Below are 20,151 nucleotides of genomic sequence, written 5' to 3' on the forward strand. Positions count from 1 at the left end.
TACTGTCTCGCAATATGAGCAGACCAGAACCATCTGCTAGTCGGCAACAGGATGAGGGGAGAATGTCGGTCGCGACGATTCTAGGGGCGGTAAAAGCCTCCAGTCGAGGCAACAGTAAATCCCAAGTGTCCACGAGGCAATCAGTCGGCAAGAATCCTCCATAGCGCGTAACGAGTGCCTGGATAATCAGTGCTGATCGCTGCCTCTTGCCGTGAAATGCGGGAGACACTCTGTTCATGAGCCAACTACACGAGTGAAAAATTCAGCATCTATTTCATGGCTATTTCTGGTACATCTCTGAATGGGTTCTCTCGAAATGCATATCTACTCAAGTGGTTCTGTTTGAAGCAAGCTCAACGTCGTAGATTTTCTGGTCACTTCATACCCTTTCAAAGTGACAGTTGAAGAACCCGAGTACTTGACGAGAAACTTTGATCTTCCGAATTCGGCTAAGAAAAAGATACGCTTCCTAATGAACTTGGGTTACTCTAGCCCAACTTGATAGAAATGATTTGGTAACGATTTTACTTAAGTTAGATAGTCATAGTTTTCTCTTTTGATCTTAGTACGATACTCAGCGCAACAAGCTGCAAACATAAGAAAATACAAAACTACTTATATCCTTGCAAGTGTCTATACACGTATACTGAGAACTACGAAGAGATTAGATGACGACATGTTTGTGGGAGCATACAATAGCCACCCACTGTGCGATATGAGAGACAGAGAATCAGAAAATAGCACAAAATCTAATTCTTCGAGGCAATGTCTTCGACCAATATCCCAACAATACGGCAAAAGTGTCAGAAATCCTTTCTAGAGTCTTCTGGGAAGACTCACAGGTTGATCAAACAAATATTGGGTCCAACGATTCGACACACCTGTCCTCAGTGATTACCCAGAGGCCCCCATCGCTTCTAACGAATGTTCGTGATAGAGAGACTTCGGGCAAGGACACTTGCGTGCAAGTAGATTTGCGATGAATATCAATAATAGCGACTGTAAGCGTATCAGGCCCGTCATAGTAGCCGATCACAAAACACAGAGCTTGCTCATTATCAACATCCATATCGCAATTGATGAGATCTACTTTGCTTACCTCACCGAGCGACTGCCCGTCAAGTGAAAACGCCAACAAAACCGAACTACTGAGCTCGTTCGGCGTTCGATGAAGGAGCAGAATTTGTGGTTCGTGCTCTTCGTGCTCGTACACGCACAAACACTGAGTCTGATTATGCTCACACTCGAGGAAGGTGCTTATAGTTCCATCAGAATGGATACGAATAATCGAAGCACTTCGCCACGAAAAACCATAAAAACAGTTTTCACGAGAGCAAAAAATCGATCGGCTCAAATACCCGAGGAGATTTTGCCATGAAACACGAGACGGCTGCCGCTCAGCCGTAGTAGTAGCGATATTGTCGCACTCCCAGTCCGTGAATCGGCATGAGCGGCCCGTATTTTGCTCAACACAAACAAGGCCACCAGCAGGTACATCAATTGCCAGACACAGTAGAAACCCAACGTTCAAGTTGTGGTGTCTTATGGTCTCGCCAGATTGTCGCACTTCAAGAATACCACATTGATAGCGTTTCCATCGTCGTAGTAATAACAGACCAGAACCATCACGACGCTTGTAATACGGGGATGCCTGTACGCCTATGGCTACTTTCTCTGGCTCGGTGAAACCCGTCAAGCAAGGCTTGGCGAAAGTCCAAATGTCAGACACACAGTCTACTGGTATCAGTGATAAAACACTCCTTGCAAGTGCTTCGACGACTATGACGGAACGCGCGTACTCAGCGGAATACATGGGAGGGTGACTTCTTTAGATGATTCGGTGGAAAGGACTGTTAGAGCGCCGTTGAGGAACAAATCTCAACCTGTGTTGCATCGGGATAAATCGCCGTTAAATTGACAGCAAAACACGAGAGTCAAAACTGATAGCTCATCATGAATGGAATAGCCCTCAATAACAACAACAACAACGACATCAACAATAACGACAACAAGAGCAACAGCAACAACAAGAGCAACAGCAACAACAACAGCAACAATAACAACAGCAACGACAACAACAATAACGACAACAAGAGCAACAGCAACAACAAGAGCAACAGCAACAACAACAGCAACAATAACAACAACAACGACAACAACAATAACGACAACACCAACAACAACAACAACAACAGCAACAACAACAACAACGACAATACCGACAATAACGACAACAACGACAACGACAACGACAACAACGACAACAACACGAGGAAGATCACAATGTCAAGGAGGCACAGTAGAGGCGTTGCCGTCAGTAAGATGATGCTAGAAGCCCTCAGCCTTCGACGCATCAAGTATCTTATTGTACTGGGGTTGGTACGGTGACAAAGCTGCAGCAACAGAGTCAACCGACACTGTATCGGTCGGAATGTGCTGGACTCAGCGGATATCGATAATGAGGAATGAGAATGTTGGAGTGACTTGAAGACGCAAAAGATTGTCCTCCATAGTTGTCTTATAATTGTGATGCAGCTATGTATCAAGCTAATATGCTGGTCTACTACTATTGAACTTCCATAGATCTTCTGAGCTGTTATTGATCTTCTTTTCTATGTGAGATCAGACGGTGTTTCGTTAACTCAAAGCCTTCGAGTTGAAGGATATTGGAAAACCGTCATAGGGACAATGTCTGACGGTATTCGACAGATATAGTGACTGGTGAACTATAAAGTAAAGCTAGAAATGTCGGCATGTATGTTCACTTCCGCTCACTTCGGAAGCTCCATTACTACATTGTGGAAAATTCACACAAGTTTTTTGGTAGAATTATGCGAACAGCAACAATAATTTCCCAAAGAATTCTCTCAGAATTTTTCCGTTGTCAACAACACATGTACTTGACCTTGTCCAGACTTCCCTATGCCAGACATAACGAACACGGGGAGGCTCTCACCAAAATGTACAATTGTCTAGGTGCCATAATAATATCAGCATAAGGACGAATAGAAAAAGTAAAATGTGTGTACAGGGGGAATACGAGGGCATGATGAGACACGCTACGCTCATCTGATCCTTGTATACCGTATCCGATCGCTATGCACATGTCTACACTGGCCTACTGGTCACATAGTCCTCACGACCATATTATCTATCGACAGACCTTCACGTTAGTCAATGTTTTGAAAAAACAAGTCTGCTGTCACCACGGTCACAAGCAACCCATATAGTCTTGGAAATGGCTGATTACGATGAAGTCGCTTCGTGCGATACCCAAATCTTCGATCAATCACTTGGTGACCTTCTACAGGCCTTGATGGGTCTGTCGTGATGCCAGAGTACGGCCGTCTCCCCCATCTGGCCGTCCATGTTAATCATGTTAGCCATACAACAACCTTCACTGACAAATTGTTAGCCAGTCTCAACTGCATAGTATGCAGTGCATACAACTTTGCTCGGACCGATAATCGAACCCGAGACCTCTCGCGGACTAGGTTAACCTACTCATCGCCGCCGATAGAACATCCATGAAGGCGAGAGTTATTCTATCTATAGAGACCGAAGGGAAATTTGGGTAACAGCTCGCATTTGGATAACAGTTTGCACTGGTTCAACAGTTTTACAAGTTTCGTCGCCCTGCGCTCTTCGAATGAGACAGTCGGCTGAGCCGACTCGGCTCCATCACCGCCTTTCGACGTAGCCCTGAACGGACCGTCGTTAGCGGCAGCGAATTGCTAATAGTGACTGCCATCGTCAGTGGGTTTTCGATTTCGTTCGCGACATTCAGTTTTCTGGGCATTGGGCCTCCGATAGTTGGCAGCGGTGTATCACTTCTCAAGGACCAATCACCGCCTGTGATTCACAGGTCATACTTCCACTAGACTTTCCACAAGTCCGATTCGCTATTACCGAGAGCGTCCCCGATCATCATAAGGTGACTTGAGGGTCAGGCAGTTAACCACACCGATCTGGCAAAGAGAGTGATCGCTCACCGCTCACTCCATCTTGTGGTGGGTACTGGATCTGGGATGGACCACGCTCTTCGCTGAGCTCGCCCAACTCGCATCTCAACAGCGGAGGGTGTTGCGCCAATACCTACCGCTGTTGAGCAATTAAGCACGATCTGACTTTGAATAGATTTGTGCAAACGAGACAACAAATGGAATCATTCCATTGGAATGGGTTCCAAATGCAATCGATTATCTGGGTGTTGCAATTTTGCTCCGGACCCCGGAGTATCCTGTCAATCTCGCTCGCCGAAACTTGCCATCTTCGGAACTCTTGGCATATACTGAGCATGACGGGACAGAAAATTGAGCTTTGTGGGTCGCGCAATTTACTTCACTCGTTCATTCGTTGTGAAGTCAAAGATCCACTCGTTCATACGTATTCTAACGTGTTCATTGTGAGCCTTAGTTCGTGTCTGGACTTCTGGGTATATGTCGGGGTCGCGATTGTGTTGTCTCCAATATGAAAGTCGTTTTTCTGTGTTCGAAAGAGTGATTTTCCCGATGGTCACGGTTAGTTTTCTCATATTAGGAAACTCGCTACCAATGGCAATCCATTGCCCCTCCTTCACTGTTAACTCGCTTAATGTAGTCTACACTGACACCCACATTGAGGCCTCCTACGACTACCACACTACTGACCTCTCACAGCCTCGTGATGGCCAATGGGTGGTCACTCCAAAGACTATCAAGTACAACTTCAAGACCGACAGACGAGTACCCAAGCTCGGCGTTATGCTAGTCGGTTGGGGTGGCAACAACGGCACTACTGTTACTGCTGGTATCCTCGCCAACAAGCATGGTGTGACGTGGGAAACCAAAGAGGGTCTTCAGCATCCCAACTACTACGGCTCGGTCACTCAAGCTTCTGTCGTTCGTCTTGGCAACGTGAACGGGAAGGAAGTTTACACCCCTATGAACAAACTGGTTCCTATGGTAGATCCTAATGATGTTGTTCTTGGTGGTTGGGATATTAGCGGTTTCAATATGTACGCTGCAATGAAGCGGGCTAAGGTTCTGCCAAGTGACTTGCAAAACAAGCTGAAGCCTATGATGAAGGATATGGTTCCTCTACCTGGGATTTATGATCCAGCTTTCATCGCGGCTAACCAAGAGGATCGTGCTGATAACGTGTTGCCCAAGACGATGACTAAACGCGAACAGGTTGACCGTGTTAAGCAGGATATCCGTGAGTTCAAGGAGACCAATGGTTGCGACAAGATCGTCGTTTTGTGGACCGCAAATACGGAGCGCTATGCTGAAATCATCCCGGGTGTCAACACGACCAAGGCTGAGCTCATGGACTCGGTGGCTAGGAATGAGTCCGAAATTGCACCAAGTACTTTGTACTGCATCGCCTGCCTGGAAGAGGGCGTTCCTTTCGTGAACGGCTCTCCGCAGAACACGTACGTGCCCGGTCTGAAGGAGCTAGCTGAGAGCATTCCTGGCGCTGTGATCGCTGGTGATGATTTCAAATCTGGTCAAACTAAGATGAAGTCAGTTCTGGTCGACTTTCTGATCGGTGCAGGACTCAAGCCCACCTCAATTGTTAGTTACAACCATCTTGGCAACAACGACGGCAAGAATTTGTCGGCTCCTCAATGTTTCCGCTCGAAAGAGATTTCCAAGTCTGATGTTGTGAATGACATGGTGAGCAGCAACGCCCTACTGTACAGAAAGGGTGAGCATCCGGACCACTGTGTGGTTATCAAGTACGTGCCGGCGGTTGGTGACTCTAAGCGTGCTATGGACGAGTACACTTCGCAGATTTTCATGAATGGTCTCAACACCATTGTTATGCACAATACCTGTGAAGACTCTCTCCTCGCGGCTCCACTGATCATCGACTTGGTCCTCTTGGCTGAGTTGGTTACTCGTATCAAGTTGGCCAAGGACGGAAAAGAGCTACGTGGTATGCATCCTTTCGGCGTGATTCTGAGCTACTTGACGAAAGCCCCATTGGTTCCTGATGGGACCCCATGCATTAATTCGCTGGCGAAACAGCGTGCTATGCTGGAGAATGTATTGAAGGCGTGTGTTGGCCTTCCACCTGATAACAACATGCTGTTAGAGTTCAAGTAGTCGTTCATGCGTCCGATAATGATGCTCATACTAATTTTATCCTTGTCATCGTCATTATCATCAAAGGTAACCATTTGAGTAGTTTCTTATCCGCGTTGGGTTCCGTAGTCTAGCAGTGCGCGAAAATATGCACATAGTCAACTTCATGTGTTGGTGACCATATCTAAAATTCTTTTTGTGCTCTGTACACTTCTGGGCGAATTCGTAGGTGAGCTCTTATGATTAGTTCGAAAACGTCTGAACTCACCGAGGAGGGTGAACATAAGTTCCTACAAAGGGATGTCCTCTGAAAGATTCATTTCGATATTCAATCTCGCGATAATGAGCGACGTGTTTACCTGTACTGAGTGACATGGCAGCAATATGACTTACGAAGCTCGGTAGAATCCTTGATGGGAGCTGAATCCTATCAATGCAATGCAAAGGACAGTGCTTATCAGAGCCATTATCGAGTTAGCTTCTCGTCCGCTTGTCGAAGGTCGCGATGGGTAAATGGATCTATAACTCTTGTAAGCTCTTGACCATTAGGAAAACAAATACCGATTGGTATGTTCGTGTGAGATGGTATAATTTTCGAACACACTGAACCTCTCTTAAGCCGGAACACAAGTCCCAGCGTTGGTATCTTGCGCTGAGCTGAGTTTGGCTGCGCACTTCTCTGAAAAGGTTATCTTTATTATCATCATCAAACTGTTATCAGTTTGCTATCTTTCATCATAAACTACTACCCATAATGGTGTGCCAACTTGGTATTAACGGTTTCGGTCGTATCGGCCGTCTTGTTTTCCGTGCTGCTATGGAGAACCCCGAAGTGAAGGTCGTTGCTGTGAATGATCCCTTCATGAACATCCCCTATATGAAGTATCTCCTCAAGTATGATTCCGTACACGGTCAGTTCAACGGTACCATCGAGGTCGCTGAAAACGCCCTCATTGTGAACGGTCAGACCATTCAGGTCTTCGCCGAGAGGAACCCCTGCGATATCCCGTGGGGTAAGGCTGGTGCTGAATACGTTTGCGAATCAACTGGTGTCTTCACTACTGGTGAGAAGGCCTCTGGTCATCTCCAAGGAGGCGCTAAGAAGGTCGTCATATCCGCTCCTCCTAAGGATAATACCCCGATGTTTGTGATGGGTGTTAACAACAAGAAGTACACTTCTGATCTCAAGATTGTCTCCAACGCCTCTTGCACTACCAACTGTTTGGCCCCTCTTGCTAAGATTATGAACGATAACTTTGGCATCGTCGAGGGTCTCATGTCAACCATTCATTCCACTACTTCCACTCAGTTGACCGTTGATGGTCCCGCTAAGGGTGGTAAGGATTGGAGAGGAGGTCGTTGCGCCGAAGCCAACATCATCCCTGCCTCTACCGGTGCTGCTAAGGCCGTCGGTAAGGTTATTCCATGCCTTAACGGTAAGTTGACTGGTATGGCCTTCCGTGTTCCCACTCCTGATGTGTCTGTTGTCGATCTTACCTGCCGTCTCGAGAAGGCCGCTACCTATGACGATATCATTGCTGCAGTTAAGGAGGCCTCCGAGGGCGATATGAAGGGTGTCATGGGTATCACTTATGATGATGTTGTCTCCACTGATATGATCCATGACAAGCGCTCATCCATCTTCGATGTTAAAGCCGGTATCGCTCTTGACGACCACTTTGTTAAGCTTGTCTCGTGGTACGATAACGAGTGGGGATATTCCAACCGCCTCGTTGATCTCGCCGTTTACATGAACAAGGTCGATTCTCAGTAGTTAGTTGACTCACAGCAATTCATTCACCATTTACTGCTTTTCTTATCTAAAGGGACATCGGGTCCCTCCACAAACCCTCAGGGTTGATGGCTTTTCATTATTCGTTTCGTGTGTGTGGGTTAGATGATGAGTCTCTCCGTTCGTTTTTCGGACTGTTTAAAACGTAACATAGTTGGGTCTAATCAAGAAACCGACCGCGCTGGGTTGTTGACTGGTACACAGGAATATCAGAATTTTACATACTGTAAGAATAGCTCGGTATTCTTGACGGAGGACGGCTTGTTTCTTTATCGTACTCGAGAGAACGAGGATGGAATGGTGTGGCGGTTATTTCAAACAACACGAACTGTGTACACTTGAGAACCTTCTCAAGTTGATCCAAAACTTAAAGGCGATTCAAGTTGAGTATTCTTGTGAATCTCGGAACCCTTCTACTTCTTGATACTGCGCACAACCCAAATGGATAATGAGGTGAAAGATCATCAACCCAGAAGGTTCGTAGGGAGACCCGAAGGCCCTTCAAATGAGAAAATCAGCACAGCGCGAATGAATTGTGCATCAACTTACTGAGAATCGACCTTATTCATATACACGACGAGGTCAATAAGGCGATTAGAATATCCCCACTCGTTATCATTCCATGAGACAAGCTTAACGAAGTGGTCGTCAAGAGCGATACCGGCCTTAACATCGAAGATGGATGAGCGCTTGTCATGGATCATATCAGTGGAGACAACATCATCATAAGTGATACCCATGACACCCTTCATATCGCCCTCGGAGGCCTCCTTAACTGCAGCAATGATATCGTCATAGGTGGCGGCCTTCTCGAGACGGCAGGTAAGATCGACAACAGACACATCAGGAGTGGGAACACGGAAGGCCATACCAGTCAACTTACCGTTAAGGCATGGAATAACCTTACCGAGGGCCCAGGAGGCACCAGTAGGGGATGGGATGATGTTGGGTTCAGTGCAACGGCCCACTCTCCAACCCTTACCGCCCCTAGCGGGACCATCGACGGTCAGCTGAATATAAGTAGTCGAGTGAATGGTTGACATGAGGCCCTCGACGATGCCGAACTTATCGTTCATAATCTTAACAAGAGGGGCCAGACAATGTGTAGTGGAAGAGGCGTTGGAGACAATCTTGAGATCAGAAGTGTACTCCTTGTTGTTAACACCCATCACAAACATCGGGGTATTATCCTTAGGAGGAGCGGATATGACGACCTTCTTAGCGCCTCCTTGGAGATGACCAGAGGCCTTCTCACCAGAAGTGAAGACACCAGTAGATTCGCAAACGTATTCAGCACCAGCCTTACCCCACGGGATATCGCAGGGGTTCCTCTCGGCGAAGACCTGAATGGTCTGACCGTTCACAATGAGGGCGTTTTCAGCGACCTCGATGGTACCGTTGAACTGACCGTGTACGGAATCATACTTGAGGAGATACTTCATATAGGGGATGTTCATGAAGGGATCATTCACAGCAACGACCTTCACTTCGGGGTTCTCCATAGCAGCACGGAAAACAAGACGGCCGATACGACCGAAACCGTTAATACCAAGTTGGCACACCATTATGGGTAGTAGTTTATGATGAAAGATACCAAACTGGTAACAGTTTGATAATGATGGTAAAGATAATCTCTTCAGAGAAGTGCGCAGCCAAACTCAGCTCAACACAAGATACCAACGCTGGGACTTGTGTTCAGGTTTGAGAGATATCCTGTATGTCCTAACTCCCATCCCTTTAGGCGAGCACCTCTATCAAGTGACAGATGATAAGAGCATTAGGATGTGCGAGTGAGGCTTTGATAAATCCAAAATAAGGCGCATGTGGAAATTGGAAATTGTCTGGAAGACACCGGTTCGTAACACGATGCACTGAGGAAGTTTCAATCGAATCTTGCGTTCGATTGGTGCGATTGGAATCATGTAAATGTATCAGTTTTGAGTGCAACAGCAGATTCGTGAGCATCAAACAAATATATCGGAAAGTTAAGGGTGAGATCTATAGTTGTAGGTTGGATACTATCATGGAGATCCCTCATCGCTATCGACAAGTACGGCAGATCCAGACATATAAAATGCCAAACCACCCGATCGATGTTCTCATACTCTCTTTCATCAACTGAGAGAGCAACTGCAGGTGAGAAGCCAGAGTTACCTCTAAATGAGAGCCAACATCTCACCCGAGACCGCAATGCAGTCTGTCTTGTCAATTTCGACAAATACATTGCGATTTCTCACACCAGTTTCCCGTCCTAACAATTTATAAATGCAACTATATCTCTCACAATTGTCATGTACACAACACGAAATGAATAATGAAAAGCCATCAACCCTGAGGGTTTGTGGAGGGACCCGATGTCCCTTTAGATGAGAAAAGCAGTAAATGGTGAATGAATTGCTGTGAGTCAACTTACTGAGAATCGACCTTGTTCATGTAAACGGCGAGATCAACGAGGCGGTTGGAATATCCCCACTCGTTATCGTACCACGAAACAAGCTTAACAAAGTGGTCGTCAAGAGCGATACCGGCTTTAACATCGAAGATGGATGAGCGCTTGTCATGGATCATATCAGTGGAGACAACATCATCATAAGTGATACCCATGACACCCTTCATATCGCCCTCGGAGGCCTCCTTAACTGCAGCAATGATATCGTCATAGGTGGCGGCCTTCTCGAGACGGCAGGTAAGATCGACAACAGACACATCAGGAGTGGGAACACGGAAGGCCATACCAGTCAACTTACCGTTGAGGCATGGAATAACCTTACCGACGGCCTTAGCGGCACCGGTAGAGGCAGGGATGATGTTGGCTTCGGCGCAACGACCTCCTCTCCAATCCTTACCACCCTTAGCGGGACCATCAACAGTCAACTGAGTGGAAGTAGTGGAATGAATGGTTGACATGAGACCCTCGACGATGCCAAAGTTATCGTTCATAATCTTAGCAAGAGGGGCCAAACAGTTGGTAGTGCAAGAGGCGTTAGAGACAATCTTGAGATCAGAAGTGTACTTCTCGTTGTTAACACCCATCACAAACATCGGGGTATTATCCTTAGGAGGAGCGGATATGACGACCTTCTTAGCGCCTCCTTGGAGATGACCAGAGGCCTTCTCACCGGTAGTGAAGACACCAGTAGATTCGCAAACGTATTCAGCACCAGCCTTACCCCACGGGATATCGCAGGGGTTCCTCTCGGCGAAGACCTGAATGGTCTGACCGTTCACAATGAGGGCGTTTTCAGCGACCTCGATGGTACCGTTGAACTGACCGTGTACGGAATCATACTTGAGGAGATACTTCATATAGGGGATGTTCATGAAGGGATCATTCACAGCAACGACCTTCACTTCGGGGTTCTCCATAGCAGCACGGAAAACAAGACGGCCGATACGACCGAAACCGTTAATACCAAGTTGGCACACCATTATGGGTAGTAGTTTATGATGAAAGATAGCAAACTGATAACAGTCTGATGATGATAACAAAGATAATCTCTTCAGAGGAGTGCGCAGCCAAACTCAGCTCAGCGCAAGATGCCCACATCAGCGATGTCTACCTGAGCACATCCTTAGCTCGTCTCGATGTACCCTATGCAAAGGCTTTTGTTGATTAACTAGATCAACTTAGTAATATGGTTGCTGGCTCCTTGCTTGAGATTTTCTCTTTGTCCTTGTTATGTGTGACCCAAAATTGAACACTGTTCCTGTGATTGCGATTCGGTTACGGAATTATTCCTGGAGACACGTATCGGAGTTAGCTTACTGCACAATTTCTGTCTATCCCAGTCTCATCATCTCTACGTGCTCTTCACTCAACACAACCAAATGAAGATAGAAGCTCCTTGTCACACATACACCACGGCGACACGCGACGGCGACAGTTGCATGATGGCTTCGACTATGTCGTTGTTAGCAGCCTTCAGAGCCTTCACCGCCTTCGACCTCGAGCAGTTAACTTGACCCATCACCAACTCGACGTCCTTCGCTTCTACGCCGCTCTCATCGACATCACTTTCGTCCATATCGTCCTCAACCACCGGGCCGGGGACCAGAGGGTGCGGGTTGGCGTCAACTTTGGATACTTCCGGCATCATGCCGGTGAACTGGGACGCTGCAGGGGCCTGAAGGGTAAGATACAAAACATGTTTAAATGGTAAGATGCAATACATGTCTAAATGGTAAGATACACACCAGATCTAAATAAGGCACTCTCCCACCTGCGACATAGCTGACATGTCTTCAACTCTCGCTTCGCCAAAGACAACATAAGTATCACCACCGGCCGCTTTCAACACGTCCGGCTGGGAGATCACGAACAGCATCTGAACGAACAAGTGAATACCACTACGTAGCAACATAAGGAAGGACTTACCTCCTTCCCTTTACGGACTGTAACTCTGATAATACCAGGCACTGGTTTCGATTCGAGCTTCTGAATGACCCTTCGAGTTTCCTTCTCAGCTCGGTTTAGTTTGCCTCTCGGAGCGGCGTGCTGGTCTTGAGCCGCCTGGGTGTAGTCCTCATCCGTAGCCTCCAAGGTGGGCATCTCATCGTCGTCAGATGTATCGTCGGAATCAACACGACCGTCAACTTCTTCAATGATTGGCATTCAAGTGACTCCGAAATTCAGTTGCTGGTCAAACATAATCATTTCATTCTCCACCAGTCATACGGTATCCCACGGTTTCACCATAATGCGGTCGAACATCTCTACAGATATCAACCTTATCGGGCTTTATACGGGCCGGAGTCATCAACAGCCTCAGCCCAACAGAGCCTACTCATGTTGTCTCACTTTGTATACAATTCAATCACATATGTCGGCCAGTCCTTGGGTTTTGGTCGTCTACTTTTCGCGCGCCACTAATTTCTCACTTGCACGGTTTCGTTGTCATCACAAGTGGAAAGCATCTACTTATCTCTTCGAGACCATGATGGGTACCATCTATATGCGGTGAACTAACCATTCACAAGAGGTGATATTTGCGTTTCTGTTGGCGGATGCAACTTGGCTTTGTGTTATGGGTTCACGGAACCGGGTGGTTCATCATCAACATGGAGAAGAAAAACTTAGTACAGACCCCAAATTCTCTATTGCAACCACAAATGGACCTCGGAGGGCACAAAGATCTCACAGAGGAGTCCCCCAAAAAAGCACCGCGGATGAGAACGGGGAAAGAGAACCCGAAACCCACCCGAAACCCGACAGGACAATCCGAAACCCGAACTGTCATCCAGCGTGAAATGTGGCCCAAGGAGACAGAAAGTGGCCACGGGAGAAGTTTGTGGCTGCAGCAAGAAAATCTGTGGCTCGTGCGGAGATAATAGGAGACGGAGTTTAAGACGAGTTATGTGCTCAGAACTCATATCCTTGGATAGTTCAGAGTCACAGACTCGCAATTTGTACTTTCTCCTAGTTCCAGCTCTGCAGCTATCACATGGTTGATATGCTTGAGCTCCGATGTGGTCAAGTGTAACTCGCCGTTTGCCATCCGAAGCACCCAGGTTCGAACCCTCCATCCAACATTTACACACTTACCCAAAACCACTTCTGTGATGATATTCAAATTCATAGGAGAGCTCTTGCTACTTGCAAACAGGGATACTTGAAACGCTTTACAATACATCAAATCAAATGAACGCCATAATGATTCCACGGCTCAGTTTCCAGCCTCCTGACTGATACCCTCGTAAATGTCAACGTCATCATCAGCCTCTCTATTATCAGTAGCAAGTCTGAGCGATTAAAAATGAACAACAAACGGAGAAATTCACCCACTTTTCGGGTGACTCTTTCTCAGCGTTTATCTGCGTTTCCTCCTCACTTTCTTTGACATCCTCTTTTTTGGGCTCGTCTGTCTAAGGATCGAATGAAACGATGAGAAGTATTCCCAAAACTTCAGCATTTTGCGGGAGAGAAATATCACATATGTTACAAAAAATATATTTTCAGATATATCAAAAATCCACCACACTAATCCCCATAGAGAACGCCGATTTGGATGATCATACAATGCGAACACTTCCCACAGCAAACGATCGCATAGCGACGAACAACCCTTCTCTGCGCTCAAAACGGTGATACAAAAATTTGGTGAAACGACTCAAAAACAGCGCATTCCTAAAAATGAGGAGCATTGGAGAGAAGATGACACAATTTCGATGGTAAACGGTTCGGTACAAGGTTCCATCGTACTGTGTAATCTGACAACTATCAATTCGTCTGTATTTGTACGTCTGTGTAACAATGGCAAATTGCGTGATCGTGCCTCCGCTATATATGTGTTAACAAAGATGATAATTGGACTTCTAATATTCGACCATCGATAACCATATCGGCAATCTTCGACGTAGGGAATCATTTTCAAATCTTTATAGATGCCGTAAAAAACCTCCTCACATGGCCAGTTTCTTCATGCCCTTCCTCAGCAGAGTTTTCTTCCGACTCTCCGTCTTCGCTCGAGCTCGATGATGATGAGGAGGAGGATGATGATGAACTTGAACTATCGGAGGACGAATCTTCCGAGGAAGTATCATCATTCTGAAGAGAAACAAAAAATGAGTCCATCTAAAAAATTACATAAGTTTTTTTCAGCTGCGCAACCGAAACTACTCCTGATCAATCTGTTCTATCAGTTACGTATACCAAAAAAACTGTAAACTAATCTCAACGATAATGAAGTTTCACCCTAGTGATATGAAAAACATATTTCGCGAATACTACAGGCCGCGAATATCGCGTTTTTCACCAAGTTTTACGCCACTTCACATAAAACGGATGAAACTCCAATATTCCTGCATGAAACAACTAATTTTTCGTGAAAAAATTATCGCGCTTTCTCATCGGCCTGGAAATTGCTCGACGATGGTGTCCAGAAAACCTCATAGAATTCAACTAGATGTCACTCAAAACTGATCGCTGGTGAATCCATACGACATTTTGGAATTAAAACTCTAGGGGAACATATTCGCCTTACTTTTTTCTCTTCCAACCCTTCGCGAGCCTTCTTAGCATTAGTCTTACCAGCTGTACTCGAACGCTTGCGTTTTTGCCCAGCTTTTTGAGGAGTACCAAAAGCAGCCTTCTCCACACTAGGAAAGGAATCATAATGAAAATATGCGAATTGAAGCAAATCAATTTGTGATATATGAAATATATTCCACGAATATATATCATCAATTGAAGGAAAAAACAAATGTTTGCCAATACGGTGTCGGGACCAATAAGAAAACTCTGCATATTGCACATACTGCAATGCATGAAAATTCTCAAAATGGCGTAAAACTGTGGAAATTTCTGGGAATTTTCAAGCTCCTTTCCACCCCAATCACCTTGTCATACTAGTCCACTCTACACTGAGCATCTCAGTAATCTCCTTGGGTGTGAGGAGCTTCCCTGATTCGGTGCTCTTCATCTCCTTCGTTCTCTGTGTGAGGAAATTGGAAAACCCCGAGCCTTGTCGGGTAGTCTTGCTGATCTTCCTTTTTCTGGCAGTAGAGGCTCGTCTCTTGGCTCTTGGCTGTGATAGAGAAAAGGCGATTATTGGGAATTTCTATCTCTATAAAAATTCCCTCGAACTAGTGGAGCGACTTCGCATGTCATAGTGTTTGTCATACCATCGGCAGAATCTCAGAAGATATGTGGGGTATTCTTTCCCGTCCTCTCAGTTGTCAGCTCGAAATTCTGGCTTACAAATTTGAATATAAAAAATTCTACTGTAGCCTCGCAACGTGAATCTGCTCCTGAGGATCTACTCCGTATGGCGTTCATCACGTTTCCTCAGATTATCGTAAAGTTCACCATCACAGCCGACGACACATTGAAAGATTCCATGCGCGATCCGTACACTCACTTTTTTCAATCCCTCGTCCTTCGGAATGTCCAAAAATGTCAAAATCGACTGGAAAAATAGAAAAGATATTTCACCATAACAGAAGCAATTCATACCTCTTCTAAGGCAGTACGGCTCTGAGATGCTGACAACCCCAGTGTACGGGCGATCTCTCTCAAACTCTGTCAGAAGTAAAGATGCAGACAGGTTGCTGCGAGGAGCAGCTCACTTCCTGTTTCTTAGTGGTCGAGAGAGTCTTCTCGATCCTCTCTCGGTCCTCGGAATTTTGGGAGCCGTTCCAGGCGCGAATCTGGGAAAAGGCACGATCCGGACCTATTTCGTATCTTGCGCAGTCGACCAGAAGATACTCACATCCCTTTTCCTAGTGGATTCTTTCCCAATTGAGTTAAACAGACAGACATGTAGCCTTTTGAGGCCCTCACTATCAGCCGCAGCCTTACTGATGCCCTTCGAAACCTGTCACATGAGTTATCATCCTAAAGGTCCCCGGTTCGATTCCGACACCTACCACTTCAATATCTCCCAGCTTGAGTCCCTTTCCCTCTCCAGCCTGGAGCTTTTTCCTTGCCTCAATTTTCCTCTTCTGTGGCGGAGCGAAATGCTCAACAGGCTTGCTCGTTCTACTGCTCTTTCTGATCACATCCTCATTGTCTGATATCTCCGATTCGACATCTGTTGGAGGATTCTCAGGAGGGTTGGTAGTCGGCTCCATGGGAATCGTGGACAATATCAATGGGCTTAGTGAAATCTACGATTTGAGCTTATACTTTCAGAGGCAGGCTCTTTAGAGCAGTCGCTAGTAAACAGATGAAAGAATGAAAAAATGACAAGTGAAGTTGCAGAATCAACTTCGGGCTCCAAAAGAGTTCATTCGTCACTCCCACTACAGAAGACGAAGGGGAATAGATTCCTCATGAATTATATACAAGTACGGTCAGGTGCGGAACAAACTTCATGTTGACGTTACAATCGATACTGAATGTATATATTGACTCGTAGCATGCAGTTAGGAGTTACCTTGCTGACCAACCCCTGAACCTAGCGCTAGTATGCAGACGTCGTCGAGTTGAAGTAGTGAATATTAAAGAACGGTGGCCCCGTTGTAGGACATGACATACTTCACAATTTAATGCGACAAATGAGTGATTTCCATGGTATTTTTACTAGAAATGCCTACATACTCATCAATCTCAACACTACCATAACTATTCCGAGCCCAATGAGAATACGCGAGTGCTGCAGCCCCCCCCCATTGACCCACTCATACAAGTCAGTTGATAGTGATACCGAGAAACGAGTGAGCTTAAAAGGGATGATAACCTAGTGTACTCGGAAGCCTTCATACGTGAGTAACTCCTGTATTCGAGACATGACCCGCATACACTGACCAAAACAGGGAGGGAGAGGATCTTTACAGTACAGACGTCGTCTGTAATATTAAATTGATGTGAGGATCCCATAAATACTCACCTTTCGATTGCTGACACTTTCGGATTGGAATGGTATAATAATACCGCAGTTGAGACTACGGGCAGAGGCCAAGTGAGCAGAGGGGCCGCTATGCCATCCCAAGATATGCCTCAATGAGATCAATTTCTCCGAGAGGGGCGGCTATGCCATCTCAAGATATGCCTCAATAAGATCAGTTCCTCCGAGAGGGGCGGCTATGCCATCCCAAGATATGCCTCAATGAGATCAGTTCCTCCGAGAGGTACGACCGAAAACCCTGCAACCACAAGGTGATCAGAGAAATGGCCCGGGTTCGTTCGAGGGCCAAAACCACAGCCTTATAGTGCCTACTTGGCAATACCAATGGGGTTTCATCTTATGCTCCTGACACTGTACAAGGTTCATCTCGCGTCACGCGCCACAAAATTATCACCTCTGCGTGCACGTGTTGCTCAATGCAGTGATCAACTCCGGTTGATCGGCGAGAATGAAATTCCAGTAGTTGAGGAATTTCCTGCTCCTGCACAACGAAGAAGAGGGTGATTGTGCGATGAGCCTGTGATGAGGCATGGAGGCATCTTGCGCACATCCTGGGCTACTAGCTTCAAGCCAGTGCAGCTATTCGTGCGATACCGATGATTTAAGTATGATGTTGGTTGTCTGGTGATCACCAGACTTCGGCGGATGTTTCGCGCCCATCTCGGCACAATCCCTCGATGCGGAGGTAGGGTTAGAGTTTGTCTTCAACGATATTTCAAGGTAAGTCCGCGGAGATATTTGGATTGTATCCGTTGTTAGGCATTCTCAGCCCTAATAAATGACGCTGACTGGAGTGTGGTGAGCAGTACAGGAATATATGCTTGGTTTCCTCAACTGAGCTCGTAGGTTTCCTCACTATTTTATGAAAAAATCACACGATTTTGGGTATAAGTAGACGAAAATCAACGATAATTTCGCAAAATTTCCTCGAAATTCCCATATTCCTAGCAACACATGTAGTTGGCCATGTGCATATACTCCCGCACTGATGGTGAGTCACAGTCTGTGGATCCGTCCGCAGCGACCACCGCCTTGTGGTTCGATTTTTCCGGCAGCTCACCGTGAGCTGCCCTTGTGATACAGGCTGGGCCGGTATGCGGATCCTGATCCACGCGTGACCCTGAGAGAAAAAATACGAAATGAGCTTAATATGATGATCCTATGGCCTGAATCCGATATTTTCACTCAGATCAATAAAATTGGGATTATAGTGCAGGATCACAGATCATTCTCGTGATCCGCGGTTCACAGCACCCATGATCCTGTGGTCATGGATCAGCAGGGAAGTTGATACATCATGAGTGATCCGATCAATTATCAACTAGTGAGATGTACGACCGAGGGTCGCCGCGATCCTTGATCGCGCAGAAGCGAACCAACCCAAAGCAGTGGCTAAGAATTACCCAATCTGCCAAATATTTTCACAATTTATTGTGCAATAACCAAGGGGAGTTACACGACAGGCGTCTTCAGCGAGGAAAAATATGCTATGCTCTTATCTTAGGAAATATTGAGGTTTAGTAATGGTTTCGGATGGTAGTAAATATATAGGTACACGTTTCTCGCTGAAAATGGAGCCTTAAAATAGGTCTCACGAACGGCCATCGTGTCGTATTTCATTCTTCGAATGTACCTCGTACATACTACGGACTCTGTACTACGCAGGCTACGTATGAATGTAGCATTTTGAATGGATCACTGATCCCGGATCAGGATCACGGATCACGAGTAGTGTAACGTAGCAAAAGGGCCCGGCCAGGGACCAGTGGTGCTCTACGTGCTGAATTACGGTGATCCTGTGATCAGTGGTGCTGCACCACTGATCCGTAAACTCAGTTTACTAAACTCATCCTCTTGATGGATCAAGAATTTGATCTCGTGCTTGATCTGGATCAGAGGATGATCCGGGATCATTGATCCCTCGGTACAACATGGATGACGGATCATCCTAATTTCGCACGACGTCTGAGAATTTCTCATGGTTCAAGTTTTTTCTCAAGGATCATAGATCAGGAATCCTGATCTATGATCCTTGAGAAAAAACTTTCATGGTCAACTTTCCTGATTCAGGATCAAAAATGAGGATTACGCGAGATCCAGATCACATATCAGGGATCAGTATCAAAATTCAGGGATCAAGATCAAAAGTCAAGGATCAGGATCAAAGATCACGATGTGACTCACGCATCTCGGATCACGATGGATTTGGCTCAGGCATCAAGATCAGCGAGTGATCTGGATCATGTACTCGATCTGTGGATCAGGATCTGCATACGGCCCTAGGCCCCTCTGTGTCACAGAGTCCGTGAACCTGTAGGGTTGTTCGCCTACTTTTTATAATCCGTTTCGTGTTGTGTATACACTCAGTAGCATCGGGACGAAACTGCTGTAGGAAATCGCAAGGAAAAGGAGATATTAGAAAAAGAGCCTATCCTCAATTTTCGTGTATCAGATATCAAACGGAGCAAGTGAGTTTTCTAGATTCGTGTTGAAATCGATGAGCTAGTCTGTCTAGACAATCTAACTGTCAAGTAGAGTTACGTTCACGTTATACGAATATCGATGGTATAATGTGGTCTGACTAGTGATGACATCGATGAGCGTAATACATGACATTTTTAAGCCTGTGATTGTGTACCTTGAACATAACAGGCACGTCTACGCATTTTCCCGTGCAAGTTTAATAAGTGGGTAGGCAAGAATGACGGTGTTGCAGGCAAGTTCGTTCTTGAGAATTCAAGCATGGCACAATTCGGTTCTGTTATAATCACGATGGAGTCAACCTTGGATTTTCATTGTCAATCTGATTGACAATGAAAATATAAGCTTGTCATTGGTCTAGTGTGTTACAGTCAAGTTTGACAGTAATTACAAAGATACACAAACAGTCCTTATTGTACCTTTCAATGGAGTTTCATGGGAAGGAGGTAATCAACCGTTCACCACA

General features: G+C 46.0%; 6 protein-coding genes across 6 annotated transcripts; 2 read left to right on the top strand and 4 right to left on the bottom strand.

The window, feature by feature from the left end:
* Nucleotides 1–4,553: 4,553 nt before the first annotated feature.
* On the top strand, nucleotides 4,554–6,089 carry Pmar_PMAR025656 (Inositol-3-phosphate synthase, putative; the record flags this gene model as incomplete). Its single annotated transcript, XM_002783801.1, has 1 exon — nucleotides 4,554–6,089. The coding sequence occupies one exon, from the start codon at nucleotides 4,554–4,556 to the stop codon at nucleotides 6,087–6,089; it is 1,536 nt and encodes a 511-aa protein (XP_002783847.1).
* A 733-nt stretch (nucleotides 6,090–6,822) lies between these two features.
* Nucleotides 6,823–7,842, top strand: Pmar_PMAR025657 (glyceraldehyde 3-phosphate dehydrogenase, putative; the record flags this gene model as incomplete). The annotated part of the gene is made up of 1 exon (XM_002783802.1): nucleotides 6,823–7,842. The coding sequence occupies one exon, from the start codon at nucleotides 6,823–6,825 to the stop codon at nucleotides 7,840–7,842; it is 1,020 nt and encodes a 339-aa protein (XP_002783848.1).
* A 563-nt stretch (nucleotides 7,843–8,405) lies between these two features.
* Nucleotides 8,406–9,425, bottom strand: Pmar_PMAR025658 (glyceraldehyde 3-phosphate dehydrogenase, putative; the record flags this gene model as incomplete). The annotated part of the gene is made up of 1 exon (XM_002783803.1): nucleotides 8,406–9,425. One exon carries the CDS (start codon nucleotides 9,423–9,425, stop codon nucleotides 8,406–8,408), a length of 1,020 nt encoding a protein of 339 aa, XP_002783849.1.
* Nucleotides 9,426–10,269: 844 nt separating this feature from the next.
* Pmar_PMAR025659 (glyceraldehyde 3-phosphate dehydrogenase, putative) lies at nucleotides 10,270–11,289 on the bottom strand (the record flags this gene model as incomplete). Its single annotated transcript, XM_002783804.1, has 1 exon — nucleotides 10,270–11,289. One exon carries the CDS (start codon nucleotides 11,287–11,289, stop codon nucleotides 10,270–10,272), a length of 1,020 nt encoding a protein of 339 aa, XP_002783850.1.
* Nucleotides 11,290–11,708: 419 nt separating this feature from the next.
* On the bottom strand, nucleotides 11,709–12,472 carry Pmar_PMAR025660 (nascent polypeptide associated complex alpha chain with an NAC domain, putative; the record flags this gene model as incomplete). Its single annotated transcript, XM_002783805.1, has 3 exons — nucleotides 11,709–11,984; nucleotides 12,081–12,185; nucleotides 12,236–12,472. 3 exons carry the CDS (start codon nucleotides 12,470–12,472, stop codon nucleotides 11,709–11,711), a joined length of 618 nt encoding a protein of 205 aa, XP_002783851.1.
* A 1,051-nt stretch (nucleotides 12,473–13,523) lies between these two features.
* On the bottom strand, nucleotides 13,524–16,428 carry Pmar_PMAR025661 (Protein DEK, putative; the record flags this gene model as incomplete). Its single annotated transcript, XM_002783806.1, has 8 exons — nucleotides 13,524–13,599; nucleotides 13,643–13,722; nucleotides 14,841–14,955; nucleotides 15,196–15,383; nucleotides 15,717–15,764; nucleotides 15,925–16,005; nucleotides 16,068–16,172; nucleotides 16,225–16,428. The coding sequence occupies 8 exons, from the start codon at nucleotides 16,426–16,428 to the stop codon at nucleotides 13,524–13,526; spliced, it is 897 nt and encodes a 298-aa protein (XP_002783852.1).
* Between the last annotated feature and the right edge of the window lie 3,723 nt (nucleotides 16,429–20,151).

The sequence above is a fragment of the Perkinsus marinus genome (genome assembly GCF_000006405.1).
Source record: "Perkinsus marinus ATCC 50983 genomic scaffold scf_1104296935984, whole genome shotgun sequence".
NCBI lineage: Eukaryota > Perkinsozoa > Perkinsida > Perkinsidae > Perkinsus > Perkinsus marinus.